Source organism: Drosophila novamexicana, unplaced genomic scaffold, assembly GCF_003285875.2.
Source record: "Drosophila novamexicana strain 15010-1031.04,08,12 unplaced genomic scaffold, DnovRS2.1 tig00000485-arrow-pilon, whole genome shotgun sequence".
Classification (NCBI taxonomy): Eukaryota; Metazoa; Arthropoda; class Insecta; order Diptera; family Drosophilidae; genus Drosophila; species Drosophila novamexicana.
Window position 1 is genome coordinate 343,990 of NW_020824808.1, and position 16,114 is coordinate 360,103.

At 41.5% G+C, this 16,114-nt stretch overlaps 4 protein-coding genes across 10 annotated transcripts in view; 3 read left to right on the top strand and 1 right to left on the bottom strand.

Annotated features, from left to right (window-relative positions):
* The window catches only part of LOC115761252 (aminopeptidase N), a 42,836-nt gene extending 36,181 nt beyond the window's left edge, over positions 1–6,655 (top strand). For 2 of the 3 annotated variants that reach the window (XM_030702963.1, XM_030702964.1), the window contains 9 exons: positions 2,567–2,926; positions 2,991–3,143; positions 3,479–4,031; positions 4,096–4,817; positions 4,875–4,998; positions 5,091–5,281; positions 5,343–5,510; positions 5,613–5,756; positions 5,816–6,071. In XM_030702963.1, coding sequence (XP_030558823.1) covers positions 2,567–2,926; positions 2,991–3,143; positions 3,479–4,031; positions 4,096–4,817; positions 4,875–4,998; positions 5,091–5,281; positions 5,343–5,510; positions 5,613–5,756; positions 5,816–6,071 — 2,671 coding nt within the window. Of the gene's footprint in view, positions 1–2,566; positions 2,927–2,990; positions 3,144–3,478; positions 4,032–4,095; positions 4,818–4,874; positions 4,999–5,090; positions 5,282–5,342; positions 5,511–5,612; positions 5,757–5,815 lie in introns of all 3 variants that reach the window. The other variant, XM_030702962.1, reaches the window with a different exon arrangement.
* Positions 6,656–7,185: 530 nt separating this feature from the next.
* LOC115761528 lies at positions 7,186–8,268 on the top strand. The gene is made up of 3 exons (XM_030703299.1): positions 7,186–7,661; positions 7,727–7,851; positions 7,918–8,268. The coding sequence occupies exons 1-3, from the start codon at positions 7,435–7,437 to the stop codon at positions 8,253–8,255; spliced, it is 690 nt and encodes a 229-aa protein (XP_030559159.1). The 5' UTR covers positions 7,186–7,434; the 3' UTR covers positions 8,256–8,268.
* Positions 8,269–8,513: 245 nt separating this feature from the next.
* LOC115761455 lies at positions 8,514–10,124 on the top strand. The gene is made up of 5 exons (XM_030703221.1): positions 8,514–8,586; positions 8,643–8,847; positions 8,916–9,034; positions 9,094–9,511; positions 9,575–10,124. Coding segments are annotated over exons 1-5 (1,293 nt in total). The 5' UTR covers positions 8,514–8,585.
* Positions 10,125–10,580: 456 nt separating this feature from the next.
* The window catches only part of LOC115761744 (filamin-A), a 39,430-nt gene continuing 33,896 nt past the window's right edge, over positions 10,581–16,114 (bottom strand). For 2 of the 5 annotated variants that reach the window (XM_030703637.1, XM_030703638.1), the window contains 4 exons: positions 13,700–13,840; positions 13,452–13,621; positions 11,361–13,392; positions 10,581–11,291 (listed from right to left, as the gene is read on the bottom strand). In XM_030703637.1, the coding sequence (XP_030559497.1) occupies positions 11,107–11,291; positions 11,361–13,392; positions 13,452–13,621; positions 13,700–13,840 (2,528 nt within the window). In that variant the 3' untranslated portion in view covers positions 10,581–11,106. The remainder of the gene's footprint in view (positions 11,292–11,360; positions 13,393–13,451; positions 13,622–13,699; positions 13,841–16,114) is intronic. The other 3 variants (XM_030703640.1, XM_030703639.1, XM_030703641.1) reach the window with 2 other exon arrangements.

Sequence of the window (16,114 nt, forward strand, 5' to 3'; positions counted from 1 at the left end):
CTAAATTATAGGCAGCTATGAACAGAAGGGGGAAAGTGACAACTTAAACAGGCTTCAAATAAATTGGACTCTCAGTGGGGGAAAATCGGGGTCAACATTGGGGTGTATGAAAAATATTCATCTACAATGCTGCCTATAATTGAGTGCATAGACAATCTGATGTTACTGTTCTATGTGGCTTACTGGTCTGTGCATCGAATAACCAGTGAAAGTGCGCTTGTATATGTTATAAATTAATTTCTCATTAATCATCTTAATCATTTTAAAACAATAGAACGGCTTAGTACGAATGTATGCAAGCGGCAGAAGGAGACATCTTCAACTATGTAAAGTATACATATTGGTCAGTCCCCAGAGTTGGGTTGATCTACCCAGATCGTCTCTCTCTGATCAAATGATCGATAGCTCACTCCGTTTCCAGTTTTGCCCAGCTAGAGATACCCAACTTAAGATTTAGGCTATCGTATAGTGAAATCGTAAAGATTTTGCTCTCCACTAGGTCAGCGAGGGAACCCCTTCTGGAGCGAAGTCCTTGGTATAAATAATTTCGACATTTAGATTAGATTAAAGACATATTGAGTCTAGTCAACTCTAGTTGAGTCATGCTATGGCACCCCTCCCTACTGCTGTTGTCGTGCTCAGAACAGACACGCACGAACATACACGAAAGCCAATTTCTTAGCACGAGCACGTCGTGTTGTAATGTGTTTCAAAAGCAAACACGACACAGAAGTGACTTCTGATTCAAACAACTGCCAACAACTGCCCAACAATTGTTGAACCCTTGACCCCATGTCGTGTACTCCATTGTGCATATCCTAGCACATTTATTGACGTCATACTAAAGAGTTTTCTTAGACTTTTTGTTTATGCCTGATGTACGATGCACGCCCGCAAAGTGGGTCAAGGATTGCGCCGCGTCGCTTAATGTGCCCCAGTTGACATGACCAGTTGGCACTTAGGCTAAGCACATATCCACAGCCAAGTCGGCTAATGCAGACATATAACAACTTGTTTAACAATCGAACACCGCAGGAGCTGACCAAATATGCGACTTCCAGTTAGCTAGTTGAGCCAAACTCACGCGGAACTGCTTGCCCCGTGCCCCAAAGGCGGCAAGATCTGAGGCAGAGCTGAGGCAGAGCTGTGTCAGATCTGAGGCAGATCCGAGGCAGATCATTGCGCAGCACGCACGCCAACTGTCAGCACGCCAGATGGGTTGCTCGGCTAGTTAGAAGTCAGAGCATTGGTAGATTGTAGATGCGAGATGTGAGCTGTGAGCGATGGAAGATGCTGCCTCAGTAGCTAATGCCGCATGCATTAATATAATTGACACAGAAAAAAAAATTAAAAGAAACACCAAGACGTTCGCTCAATTTGCGGCTGGCACGCAGCTGGAGCAGTTGGAGAGTTGGCCATCGATGGATGAGGCTATTGGTGCTCAGTGCGGAATCGATGTTAACTGATTTTGCAGCTGTTGATCAAAGCAAACGTCCGTCTGTCCGTGGCAAATTGCGCTGAACACGCTTCCTGGTTGCCCCCGGCGCAAACACATTGTAAACCAATCGCCGCAATTAAAAGCCACTAGGCGCAGAAGACACCACAGTGACTGCATCTGGCGACCAGTTCTTGCCAATGGCATGTTCTTCACATATGCGCCGGGGGGGAAATTGTTCTTCAATCTTATACCCTTACCCTGGCTGGGTACAGCGATACTTTAGCAGCCAAGCTGCAAGACTTAGTCAGGGTTCCAACCTTGCCTTTCAGCTCGATTGGTCCTCAAGAGAAGAAAATTATTTTGCAATCTTATACCCTAACACTAGAACAATAAAAAGTTTATTAAACAGGCAAGTTTATTCTTATCAAGGGAAATCTATCACTTAGGAGGAAATGTATCTTCAATTTAAGGGCAGCACAACTTTGTCAGGCAAGTTAACATTACTGCAAACCCAAAGTCAAATCGTCAGTGGTTCGCACCCGGATTAGAACCAATGTCCTTCTTGTAAGCTCGATTAATGTACCTTCATAGGCTCGTCGATTTCAAGGAAAAGCATTTAATCTATTCCTTTATCTATTTATTGGTTTATAGCAAGAAATTAATGAAATTCAAGCTTCGAACCAATATGCCGCATATGCTTCTTTTATAGCTGCTAAACATAAACTTAGAGGGAAAAATTGAAATTCCAGTATCGAACCGACTTGCAGCCTACTTTATCAGCTACTTTTAATAGTTGCAAGTTGCTCCAAAAATAAACTCGCCTGTAGAGCATTGGATTCTCGTTAATGCCCGATCATTCTTGGTATTTGCTATTCTAGCATTTTATGGCATGCAATTTCATTTTAGCCCCTTTCTAATGGCCGGTTCAGACGCCAGTTCTGCGACGTAGCTAGTCAATTGCCTGAACCACAGCTGCTGATCAATCACATGTGCTGCTGCGCTGATTGATTGGCACTTTTGATTGAAGCCCCTTGTCATTTTTGGCAGTGATTACAACTATTTGCACCTGCACTTAAGTGGTTGGCTAATGACTTACCCAAAACCTTTTGACATCCTGCCTTTTTACAGAATTGTCATTGAGCCAAATATCGAGTCGTCCGCCAGCAATGGCAGCGTTACCATTGAAATCGAACGAGACGCCAAGGTGACCAGCTGGGAGCCGATTGTCCTGGATGTGTACAATGTCAGCATCTCTAATGTGCGCATCATACGAGCTCCCATTGCCAACGGTAGCGAGGAAGTGGAACTGGACTTTGACAGCGACTACGGGGATAACAATGCCACGTTTGTGGTTAGACTGGCCAAGGACTTGGCGACAGAGCCCAAACTACGTCTGTGGCTGAGCCTGGACTTTGTCAGTCAGGTGACGGATACGCTGCAGGGTATCTACAAGACCAGCTACACCAATCCAGAGACCAAGCAGTTGCAGTAAGTAATATGAACTGTGTTGAATATTGCGAAAGATTCTCAATGCTTGTTCTCTTCCACTTAGATGGGTTATCAGCACCCAGTTCTCGCCGATTGATGCGCGTCGCGCCTTTCCCTGCTTCGATCGCCCTGATATGAAGGCCAACTTCACCATAAGCATCATTCGAGATGTTAAGAAGACCATGTGCTTGTCCAACATGCCCAAAGCACGCAGCAGGTGAGCAGACTTCGAAATTGTATACTTGAATCATGTAAAACAGGGGTAAAAGTACTGTAGGAGCGGGTTTACTTGCTTCAAGTAACTTATACTTATTTATTGCATAACTTTTTTAAATTACCTTTTAAACTTATTTGATCTTTTAAGAGTATCAAACAAATATTTGTTAAGCATCTCAAACGTAGAACAATATTAACTCATGTACCTCAATACCTAAATATTGCTTATTTTTAAGTTAAATCAAACTAGCAGTCTTACTAACAGCGAAATAAACAAAACTAACTTATAATAATATTATTTTAAGTGCATTTATAACCCATCCTTTTATTCCACAGCCCCCATCGGCCCGGCTTTATACGCGATGATTTCATGACCACGCCCAAAATGCCCACCTATCTGTTGGCCTTCATCGTGTCCAACATGATTGACTCGCGCTTTGCGGATCTCGATGGCAGCCTTGTGCCGCGCGTGGAGATTTGGACGCGACCCACTTTTGTGGACATGACCCACTATGCCTATAAGATGGTTCGCAAGTTCCTGCCATATTACGAGGAGTACTTTGGCATCAAGAACAAGCTGCCCAAGATCGATCTCGTTTCGGTGCCGGACTTTGGTTTTGGCGCCATGGAGAACTGGGGTCTTATTACCTTCCGTGACTCGGCGCTGCTGGTGCCAGAGGATCAGGAGCTGGCCTCCTCGTCGGAGCACATGCAGTACGTGGCACAGATCATAGCCCACGAGCTGGCCCACCAATGGTTTGGCAATCTGGTCACGCCCAAATGGTGGGATGATCTCTGGCTGAAGGAGGGCTTTGCCTGCTACATGAGCTACAAGGCGCTGAACCAGGTGCATCCCGAGTTCCAGATTATGGATACGTTTACAGTGCTGGTAAGTGGTACCCTTTCAAAGTGTTACCAGTTTCCAACTTTTAACATTTGATTCGAATTTGCAGGAATTCAAGGAGTCTATGCAACATGATGCAGCCAACACCTCCCATGCCATTTCCTTCGATGTGAAGACCACCAACGATGTGCGCCGCATCTTTGATCCCATTAGCTACTCCAAGGGCACCATATTGCTACGCATGTTGAACTCAATTGTGGGCGACGAGGCGTTCCGTGCAGCCACACAGGATCTGCTGCAGACATTTGCCTACGAGAACATGAATCGCGATGATCTCTGGGCATTCCTCACGCGTCATGGCCATGCCAAGGGCACCCTGCCGAAGAGCATGAATGTCAAGCAAATCATGGACTCCTGGATAACACAGCCCGGCTACCCGGTGGTCCATGTGGAGCGTAATGGTGCCGATTTGGTGCTGCGTCAAGAGCGTTATTTGTTGCCCGCACGAAACCCGTTGGACCACAGCCGCTGGTTCATACCGATCACCTATGAGACAGATGAGCTGCACAAGGGCGATAATATACCCACACACTGGATGACCCAGGAGCAGGAGCAGCTGGTGATCAGCGATGTGTTCACCAAGCAGGACAATAGCGACAACGTTGTCTATTTAAACCTTAACAGGCAGAGCTACTATCGCATCAACTACGACCTGACCTCCTGGCTGGCATTGAAGAAGAACTTCAGCACACTGCCACGCATCACACGCGCCCAGCTACTGGACGATGCACTGCATCTTTCGCAGGCGGAGTATCTCCCATACGATATACCGTAAGCTATAGACCTGTCACCTTCCAGCATCCCCGATTTAACTATACGCACTTGCAGCTTGACATTCTTAATGGAGCTTTTCACAGCCGTGGACGATGAGCTGCTGTGGAGCGCAGCCAAGCCGGGTCTCAACTATCTCATCTACAACCTGAAGCGAGAGCCGGCCTATGAGACCTTCAGGGTAAGTCTGAACTTCTAAACGAAGAGAAAAAACTTTGCATTAGGCTACAATCGTTTTTGCGCTTATATTGAACTCTTTTCTTTTTCCACTAGGCTTTTATGAAGTTCATAGTGCGCCCCGCCTTCGATCATTATGGACTCAATGAGCCGGACAATGAGTCCCACCTGCAACTCAAGCATCGGGCGCTGGTGGCCAATTTCGCCTGCAAATTCAACTACGATCGCTGCACACAGGTGGCCCAAATGAAGTTCCGCGAATGGATGCGCGATGCCAAAAAGAATCCGTGAGTAGACTTTTCTCCGTTAGCGAAATATATCCATAGCTAAACTCAATTTCTGGCGCAGCATCAAGCCCAATCTGAAATCGGTTATATATTGCACGGCGTTGGCGGAGGGCTCCTACCAAGAATGGTACTTTGCCTACAAACAGTACAAACGAACGAATAGCGCCTCGGAAAAGGAGGAGATACTCACATCTCTCGGCTGCACCACCAAGCCCTGGCTGCTTTCCAAGTAAGTTGTGCTTTATTCCCGAATATGAGATATTTAACGATATTATTAAATTTGATGATAAGCGCCTAGATCTTTAAATAATGCTGTACTACTCTCGCACAGATATCTAAATTTGACCATCAATTCGACGTCGGGCATCCTGAAACAGGATGGCGCCTTGGCTTTCCGAGCTGTGGCCTCCAATGCGATTGGCTATGAGATTGCATTTGATTTTCTGCAGACCAATATTAAGGAAATCGCGGATTAGTGAGTGCCCCTGCTAATTATTACACTTTGCGCTGCTTAAGCATAAACTCCATTTGTAGCTATGGCGATGGCTTCTCCACCATATCTGAGATGATCAAATCCCTGACCATCTACATGAACAAGGACTATCACAAACAGCAGCTGCAGGCATTGGCCGCCAATTGCCGCAAATTGGGCCTGAAGGCCGTCGAATTAGCCATTGGCTTGGCCATGGAGCAGGTCAATGATAACATATATTGGCGCACCCACTCCTATGACAATCTCAAAGGTTTCCTCGAGGGCATTGTCAGCGAGTTCCAGATCAACATCTTTTAAGCAACATTACTTGAACTTAGTTTTGCAGCTTTTTAACCAAAAACAGAAACAAAAGAAAATCCAACGCGACTTTATTATTCAACAGCCTCAATATAATTTAATTTATAAAAAGAAAAAAAACGAATTATTTGCGAAAAGTGATATAAACTTGTAAGTTAGCCAACTTAGTTAAGATTAAAAGCCTATTATACTTTTTGCAAGTGTATTTTGTATATTTATTTATTTTATAAGTCAGTCGTTCGTTTGCTTCATGTATTGTAATTTATTTTGAGTTTTTTTGTAACGTTCCTATTTAAAAAAAAAAAAAAACGGGCGATCACAATGGTAAAAAAAAAGAAGCTTAAGACTATAGTTTATTTGCATTATCACAACAATAGCCATCACCTCATTCCGTTTGGCAAAAGTTATAATATTTAATTTTTATTTAGCACTCTTCCTAATGCTGCTTGGGTAAAATCTTAACACTTACGTATGTTACTGTCAGATAATAAAAAAAAAAAAGAAAAAAAAAGAAAAACAGAAACAATTGAAACTATACTACTAAGCTATTTAGCACTAAGTTAACCAAAAAAAAAATAATAATATTTGAAACTTGTTTTAAACCAATTGAACTTGAGAAAAATGCCCAAGAGCACAGATCATAGTTTATTTTTGCTACTACAAGTGGTGGATGATGGATGGAATATGCTGTCTCAGTTGGTGGCTGCGAAAAAAGAGTGTCCTTAACGCAAGGTATAAAGTATTGCGAAAGTAAAACCTACATATTTAACTTATTAACGTAGAAGTTATCTATTATGTATTTTGTAATGCCTAACACTAAATGTATTCGCTTAGTGCACAACCATGTAAATAAGTTTTAAAGCATATTTAACTAAAAAATTAAATAAATAAAGAATGTAATTACTTAAATTTCAATTGTCATATTTTTCGACACTTTTATTTAAGTGTGGTACATTTTTTGAAATTCAGGCGCCAAGTATTTTTATGCGTTAATTTCCCACTTAACGAAACTAACATAACAGTTTCGTGGCTGCGTTAACATGCTCTGTTGCAGCTCTGTTAACCTGAGTTCTGTATACAATCAGCTGTTTATGGTTGACCATTGGAACTGGTTGTGAGGTTTGCATCAATTCAAAACATACGCAGCATAAAACACTATAGGTCTACGACTTTCTAATAACAATATTAAATAGGAAACCTAGGTTTTGTTGAGTTAGTGAAATCAAGAATTGCACATGTTAATAACAGTCAATCAGAACACAGCGCAATTCCGCAACCCGCTGGACAACTCTATTCCAAATATATCAAACCAGATCGAACCGCTGTAATTTAATAAGAAAAAATCCAACTTGAAAAGCAAATAATGGGTAATGATCGATCTGGGAGCTGCAGAAGAAAGATGAAAAGATGGACCCCGGCAGAAGAGATTTGTTTCCTCGATTCGTGGGGCAAAAGAGCCGAGCAACTTAAGCGAAGCAAAAAGCACTCTACTGTTTATAAAGAAATGCGAGAAGACCTCAGAAATCGAGGTTTTTACGTTGAAACAATGGACATTAAAACAAAAATAGATACCTATGTTCGTAAATTCAGGTAAGAGCAGAGAGCTTGCCTTAATTTGAATCTAAATTATTCTAAAAGCTTATGTCTATCTGTAGAGCCGAACGGGCAAAAAATGTGTTATCCAAGTGGACTCACTTCTCAAAGGTGGGTCAAATACTGGACTTAATGGATGTAAGCATGGTCAGTCGACTTCATAGTTCACATGCAGATTATAACGAACGTAAGCCGAATTTTCTGAAAAAAAATATGATGCTTACATTGAGCAACTGGTTTGTATATCCCTAAGATGCCAGTTTTAACTCCGTTTACATTGAGGAATGCGATTCAATGAAGCTTGCCGAAAATGACAAATGCTGCGCCGAAGAGTTTGTTCTAGAGCCCTATTTTCCCAATATTACGACGCTAGACAATTCCCATAATGAAGACGACTGCCAGATTAACCAAAGTAGCGTATCTTCTACGGTATTGGACGAAAAGTACTTTAAAAATCACGACTTTGAGTTTGGCCAGCTTGTGGCGAAGGAGTTGAATGGGTTGGACGAAGACCTGCGTGTTGATGCCAAAAGAAAAATTTTCAACATCTTATGCGATGTAAAAATGCTACAAATTGATCGAAACAAATAAAAATGTATAGTGTTAATATTTAAAATTAATTGGTTTACAAATTTTAACAACGTGGCAACGCCGCGAACAGCTGCTGCTAGTGTTTCTTTTCATGGTACATGAAAAATACAAATTCAAAATTAACTGTTGTGTGACGTCAGAGAGCGGCATTTATGGTCTTCAGAGCATGAAATTTGTGTTTGTGTCGTATCAGCTACAGAATGCAACGATGGCATAGGAACCTTGTTAACATTTTATGCATTGTTTTGATTTTAATGCTTGGATGGAAGCTACGACTTGCGACAAACAAAAGTTTTAAATTAAGCAAACAACTATTTTAAAACAAATTAAAGTAAGTACATGCTACAATTAGCTGATATATTGCTTAAATATTAATTATGCCTGTAGTGAGCGGCAAACGAAGGTGCTGGACGCCCTCGGAAGAGGATCGATTTTTGCGCATCTGGTACAGTAACCTGGGTGCATTGCATTGTGGAAAAAAACGATCCGAAGTTTATAGGGACTTGGAAGTCGAGTTCATTAATCAGGGAATTGACATATCGGCGGCACATATTAAGGCTAAAATGGAATCATTTAAAAGGAAATATTGTCAGTAAGTGTTGGCTGCAAGCGATGTGTCGAATTGCTATTTTAGAGCACAAATTATAACCAAAATATCAGTATTATAAGGGAAAACAAACCAAGGAAACAATGGAAAAACTTTGACAAAATGGTCGCTATAATGGAATATCAGGAAGAAATGAAGGAAACTCGATTTGAGAGGCCAGAAGTAAGCTCAGGTAAGTTTTCAAATCAAATATTAACAACGTTAAGTTATAAGCATCTATTTGGTCTCCAGATAAAACTTTCAGTTCGGTCTATGTCGACGAGGTTCCTCCAATGTTTTTTAATGAAGAAGAATACTCCCAAAATGAAGATGACGACATTAAGACAACCTCCTCATCCACTATGTCAACAGATGGACCATTTCCAAGAAGGACAGAGCAACGACACAGTAGAGCACATAATGCCAATGCTTCAGAATCGACTATTTCCAACACAACTTTAGAAAAACCTAAGCAAAGACGTAGACATTGGATTCTGCAAGAAGAACAAGTATTCCTGGATGTGTGGCAAAAGTACGTTCGAGATCTGCGAGGCGATAGAAAAAAGTCGCATGTATATAAGGACATGGAATTGGAGTTCCACGGCCAGGGAATTGAAATCAGATATTCTGATGTCAAGGCGAAAATTGAATCGTTAACTCGTAAATTCCGGTAAGATGGGCATTGACTGTGTAGATACCTTGGACCAACTAATAGTAAATTCTTGATTTTTAGCAAAGAGAGGGATAGCATGGGCGCTGATTCAGAGTGGATTCACTATGCTAAAATGGCCGAACTTTTGGGCGCTTTAGAAGCCACCCAGTTTGATCAGTACTCGGAGAACAGTGGAAGCTCTAGTTATTTTGATGACTCTTCTAATTGGTTCGCTGAGGATATGCCTATCTATCCTAAAACATGCTTGAAATATGAACGTACTTCGCTTGATTACATTGAGGGCGAGCCCCCTTCGAAGAAATGTAAAGAGTCTGAATCGCATACCAACAACACAGTAGCGCATACTGATAATGCTCAAGACGGAAGTAGGCTTAAAGAACCAGAAGACATAGAATTGGAGATGCTGCATGATGACTCAATAGAACAGCCAAACGTTGGACAACAAAGTCCAAACCAATCGACCCGCAAATCACAACTAACCGAACAATTTGGTAAGTTTGTTACCAAGGAGCTGAACATGTTAAGCGGCGATCTGCTAATAGAAGCTAAAAGAAGAATCTACAATATTATATGTATCATGCAAATGAAACAAATTAAATTGAATAACTAACGAACTGAATGTATTCAAATGTTAAATCTAATGCTGGTGTTTGCTATTTATTTAGCTAGCTCGAGGTGCGTTAAATTTTTAATTATTCATTTTAAATGTATTCGCATAGCTGAAACTCGGATAGATAAAATCGGATGTTTAAATTACATTCTTAGTCTCGTTAAGGTTAAAAATTTTAAGTTGTATATTTCAGAATCAACCTTATTTGCAGAAATTGTAGTGTAACCCCTTGCCACCTGTGTGTCAAATTAGAGTAAAATTGCCATGAGAGTCGGTAACGTTATTCACGTGAAAATAACGTTTAAAACACCCAATATTTAGCAAAACTAATATTTCACATCATATATAATTTATCCGAGTTATAGTAGTTTATTTTTTAAAAATGAATTTTATGAATATCTCAAAACTACTACTACTCTTATTTTATATTACTGCAGAAATCGTAAAATATTCCATATATTTTTTTAATTTATTTATTTGAGTTTACGTAAATTACATGTCGATAGTGATAATAAAAAAACATAATACGTCGTAATCATAATAATCATCTTCATAAGTGTTTGCTTAAGTATTAAATAATTGTTTAAGAGATTTATTCGCGTTTTTTTCTAAATATTTGCTGAGTAATTTTAATAGTATCAAATCGTTAATGACAATAAGTTGAATGAATTTAATTTTTGTATTTATTTAGTTTAATTATTCACACAAAAACAAATCAATTGATATGTGAAAATGGCGCGCAAACATTGTTCAAGTCGAAAACATTTATATTTCTTTTTTTATGTACAAATAACAAAAAATAATAATCACTTATAATAATGATAGGCAAAGAATTAAAATTAAACAAAGACAATCATGAAGAAAACACAAAAGATTTGGACCCTGGAACAGACTGGATTGGTTCACAATGCACTCGGGAACGGTTTGAGCGGGATGGTGTATATCTATGCATGTGTATTATTATATGATTGTTGGCCTTAGCCTAGACATCGATCTGGAATGGGGAGCCGGGTATATGGTCTTCGCCCCATTTAATAAGGAGCACATACTGTCCGCGATCGCGCACCAGATACTGCACATTGTAGTTGTTGTGGCCAGCGTGCTTCACATGGAACTCCTCGCAGGGTCCCTTGGGTCCGTACATGCCCACGTACAGGATGTTATTGCCTAGACACAAAATGAATGATGAAGTTAGAGAAAAGTCTGAGATTTACAATGAAAACTTGTTCTACTCACCCGCATCTGTGGCGCAGATGCTGAACTGATTCTGCTTGCCAATGTACGCCTTCTTTAAGCCCATTCCCTTGGACACCACCTTGCTGGCATCGGACTTGAAGTTGGGCAGATGGACGCCAGTATTCTTGCCACCCTTCGCGATCTTTTGGACGGTCTCCACAACAACTGTGGATGTTTCCTGGGCTCCCTCATCAGCCAGCTTGTCGCCGGTGGCATGCACCCTGAAGGGTGAGCCCACAATATGCATGTTGTTATATTTAACCGTGATGTAGTGCTCGCCCGGCAGCAGCGGTGTGTAGCGCACCTTGTAGCCCTCCTCAACTTCTGTGCAGTCCATGGCGACCTTGGATGGACCATCGATGGAAACGGCCAGTGTGCCAACGCCCGCATTGCAGGTGTTAATGATGAAATCGGCCTTGTGGCCAGTCTTGATGTCGTCCAGACCACTGCCGCTGGCATGCACGGCAGCCGGATCGGCCACATCCTTGCCTACCTTGATTCTGAACGGTGAGTCGGGTATGTGGACACCATTGAACTTGACGTGAATGGCATGGATGCCATTCTCGCGTGGATAGAAACGCACCGAATACATTTCACCGTCGATCACCTGAATGAAGCAATCATCATCGGTGCCCGAGGGTGCCACAATCTTGGCATCCAGCTCACCCTTGGCGCCGTTCTTGCGCACCATAAACTGGTAGGGCGCATCGGCCTGGATGTTGCCCTGTGGGAATTGCTGCACCTCCAGCTTGTGGGCATCGCCTGCATCGGGCGAGATGTAGACCTTGAATGGCGAGTCTGGGATGTGGCGGTCGTTAAACTTAAGACCCACGCGATACTCTCCAGGCTCGGTCACCTTATAGGAGACATCGCAGCTGCCGTCCTTGCGATCCTTGAACTCAATGTCTGCCTTGCTGGGACCCTCCACCGAAATGGCCAGCGAGCCGCCACCAGCTTCACGTGTCCACACATTGAATTCGGCTGCCTCACCGACAACGCCGCGTTCTAGACCGGAGCCGCCAGCCTTTACCAAATGGCTGCCCGAATCGCGTAGTGGACCCACCGTGAACTGGAAGGGCGAGCCGGGTATGTGCATCTCAGAGTAGCGCACCGAAACGGTGTGCACGCCCAGTTCCTTGGGCACAAAGTGCACAGAGTAGAGACCATCCTCAACCTCTTGGATCTCAGCATCCTCAGTGACATTGCTGGGCGAGGTGACGCAGGCGGCCAGATCGAAGGACGTGATGCCGGGCATCTTGAAAGTCAGCTTGCACTGGCTGCCAATTTCAGTGATGGGCACTGCGTCGCGTTCGCGCTGAATCTTCTCGCGCTTGCGGTTGCTGCCCTCGCCGGCGACCTTGACTGTGAAAGGCGAGCCCTCCACATGGTGATCAGCAAACTTAAGATTGACAATGTAGTAGCCGGGCTCAGTGGGCTTGTAGGAGATGTTTAGTGTGCCGTCATCCTTGTCGGTGCACTGAATCTCCGCCTTGCTGGGACCCTCGATGGACACAGAGAGACCACCAAAGCCAGCATTGCGCGTGTCAACGGAGAAAATGTTGTCGCTGTGCGTCTGTCCCTCCTTGAGGCCATTGCCGCTGACCTTCACCTTTTTGGCATCGCCCACCTCGCGCTCGCAGACGGTCACCTTGAAAGGCGAGTTGTTGATGTGCTTGCCCAGACGCTTCACCGACACCAGATGCTCGCCAATCTCACGTGGCGTAAACGAAATACCAATGTTGCCGGTGGGCATACGCTTGAGGAAGCACGGCTCCTCTAAGCCGCTGGGTGCCTGAATGGAGGCATTTAGAGCGCGCAGATCATCGTCGGTAATGTCGCCGGGCATGGTCACCTCCGAGCAGGAGCCAACCGATATCTGATTACGTTTGCGACCCTCGCCCGTTATCTTGGCGAAATAGGGTGAGCCCTTGATATGCTTATCGCCGAAACGCACCGAAACCTGGTACTCGCCCGGTGCAGTGGGCAGATATTGCACCGAAACGGTGCCGTCTTTGTTGTCATGATAGTTGATCTGAAATATGTTTAAATATAAAAGAACTGCAGATGGATGAAATTGTAATTGAAACCTACGTCTGCCTTGCTGGGTCCCTCAACGGCCATGGTCAGGCCGCCGGCGCTGGCGCCCTTGGTGGAGATAGTAAAGTTGGCAGGTTCGCCAGTGACGCCGTGCGTCAAGCCCGGTCCATAGGCGGTCACATAGCCGGATGTTATGGAGTCCACATGGAATCTGAACGGAGAACCTGCCAAAGCAAGGAATGGGTATGCGCAAACGACTTATTGATTGAATTTCCAACAACTTATTTAAAATTTTTACAAACCTTGTACGGGTTCGCCATTGTATTTAACAACCAGCTCGTGGGAGCCCTCCTCGCGTGGATCGTACTTCACGGAGACGGTACCATCACGGTTATCCTGAATAACAGGTTTATCTACCTTACCACTTGGCATTTTGACTTCAGCTGTAAAGAAAAATTGTTTTTGTTTTTTTTTTTTTTTTAATTAATCGCTCTTGATCTTAACACCTAACATAACCTCAAAGCCACAAAGAGGGGTGTGGCTAAAAATGTGTATTTCTGTATATGGAATATCCATAGTTTGCGTAGGTGGTACGAAAATCTCTTCGTCAATATGCTGAATCGAAATCATAATTTTAGTTTTATATGCGAGCTTGCGTGACAATTTTTATTGAATAAATCTATTTTGGTTTGCAAGAGCATAAAAATATATTTTTGAAACTTTTGCGATCTTATGATAATTAATGGCAACAAATGTTTTTGAGCATTATTTTTGCACTCGGAACTGGAAATTTGCGAAAAATGTTTTTCAAAAAAAACTTATTTTCAAATACCCAAAGTATTTTTTAAAAGGATATTGGTATTTTATTTGTATTTTTATTTCTTTTTAAGGAAGAAAATTTAACTTAGCGCACGAATTGTTTTAGATATCTTTTAATTTGAATGATATATATATTATAATTATAATATATATCACATACTATTTTGGCCACTGTGTGTATTTTTTCTGTAGGTCCTTCTTATAATCCTTGCACAAAACTTTGAAAATAATTGGAAACACTTCTCAACACAACGACTGCTCCGCACGAACTGATTGCACAGTAATCTTTTGACTTTCTTAAGAAATTTTCCTCAACGCCTACAATTAGTTTTATACTTTCCCACGCAGTCACAAAACAAAATAAAAAACGAAAACAAAATACCAGTCCCGGATGTTTTTTGAGGTCAAATATAGGACAGTCTTTTTCTAGTTTATAGCCACTTATGTACAAGAGACATCTGTAGAAAGAGATATATACTTATAAATTTATCTATCCAGAAATCAACTGCCCCTCATTTAATGTGCTTTTTTTTGCCCGACGAACTGGAAGAATTTTTAGGTGCTTGGACAAACAACGGCACGTGCCTATAATAAATATTTTAATATACGGGAATTGTATTTATAAAACATATACTCAAGAAAAGTACGGAATGATGTATGCATGCATATGTTAAGTATAAATAAAATATTCCCAAATATATTTTCTAAAATAATGTGGAAGTATATAGAGAAGACATGAGGGATCATTAATTTTAAGTAGTGGACACATAAAGCGACAAAAGGCGCAAATGTTGTTGATACTTAGTAAATAAGAGATTTTCAGTTTTCAGAAATTAGTCAAGGAATCAGCATGATATAGAGCATCCATTAAAAAAAACATTTGATTCTCGTCGACTCTCAAATTGTTAACAAAATTATGAGTGGTTTTTGCTTATATATTATAATGGCTAATAAATAAAAATCAAAGACACGTCGAAGATAAAATACCCATCTGAGCAGAATTGTGAAGCTTGTCATTGCATAGTTTGGTCAAAATAGTCACGCATTACACATTTTGGCACGACGAAGATTTCATGTGAGAATAGTGTAGCTCAAAAATGCTGAGTTTGTTGAAAATATATTGAATCTAATATTCGACCGATGTTTCATAGTGAAACTTATCAATTAACAACTTGATAAACAAAAAAAGTTTCGAACGATCGTTCCTATGTCAGCTAAAAGATAAAGTGATCCGATTAGGTTCGATATGCGTACTGCTTGCAACAGAAAGACAGACCTATACATACTGAGAGACTGGTTCGCATAGAAACAGACAGATCCGAAGAGACGACCTTACGGATATGACTATATCAACTGGGCTGTCGATGATGATCTAGAACATATATACTGTATGAGGTCGGAGATGCCTACTTCAACGCATTACACATTTCGTAACAAAATCATGATACCTTCTACAAGGGTTTTTCTTACAAGAACTTGTTTTTCGACAGACCATGACAGCTATATGATATAGAGGTCCGATTCAGCTGATCGCGATATATGCCTGCAACAAAACCACATGCTTTACTGATGATGGACTTGATTGATTAGTAACAGAAAGCAGAACATCAATAGCATGATCAAGAATGTATATGCTGTATCCAAGATTTTCCATTCTTCGGGTTACACATTTCGTGACAAAATAATAAAACCCTATAAAGCCATTTGATTTTCGGCGATTTTCAAGTTGTTTACAATCTTATGTGTGCTTTTATTTATGCATCATAAATAATAGCATATAAATAAAACAAAAAACGATGCCTTGCTTTAAATTTAAAAACATATTGTCGCTATATTCACTATTATAAATTTGTAATATAGTAAAAATAGTTTTACCAATTTATAAATATATTTTTGTT

Excerpts from the sequence above, each read along its gene's own strand:
- LOC115761528 (XM_030703299.1), top strand. The coding sequence starts at position 7,435 with ATGGGTAATGATCGATCTGGGAGCTGCAGAAGAAAGATGAAAAGATGG. Across the intron at positions 7,662-7,726 it reads ACCTATGTTCGTAAATTCAG|AGCCGAACGGGCAAAAAATG; the intron begins GTAAGAGCAGAG and ends GTCTATCTGTAG. Across the intron at positions 7,852-7,917 it reads ACATGCAGATTATAACGAAC|ATGCCAGTTTTAACTCCGTT; the intron begins GTAAGCCGAATT and ends TATATCCCTAAG.
- LOC115761455 (XM_030703221.1), top strand. Across the intron at positions 9,035-9,093 it reads GAGGCCAGAAGTAAGCTCAG|ATAAAACTTTCAGTTCGGTC; the intron begins GTAAGTTTTCAA and ends TTTGGTCTCCAG. Across the intron at positions 9,512-9,574 it reads TCGTTAACTCGTAAATTCCG|CAAAGAGAGGGATAGCATGG; the intron begins GTAAGATGGGCA and ends CTTGATTTTTAG.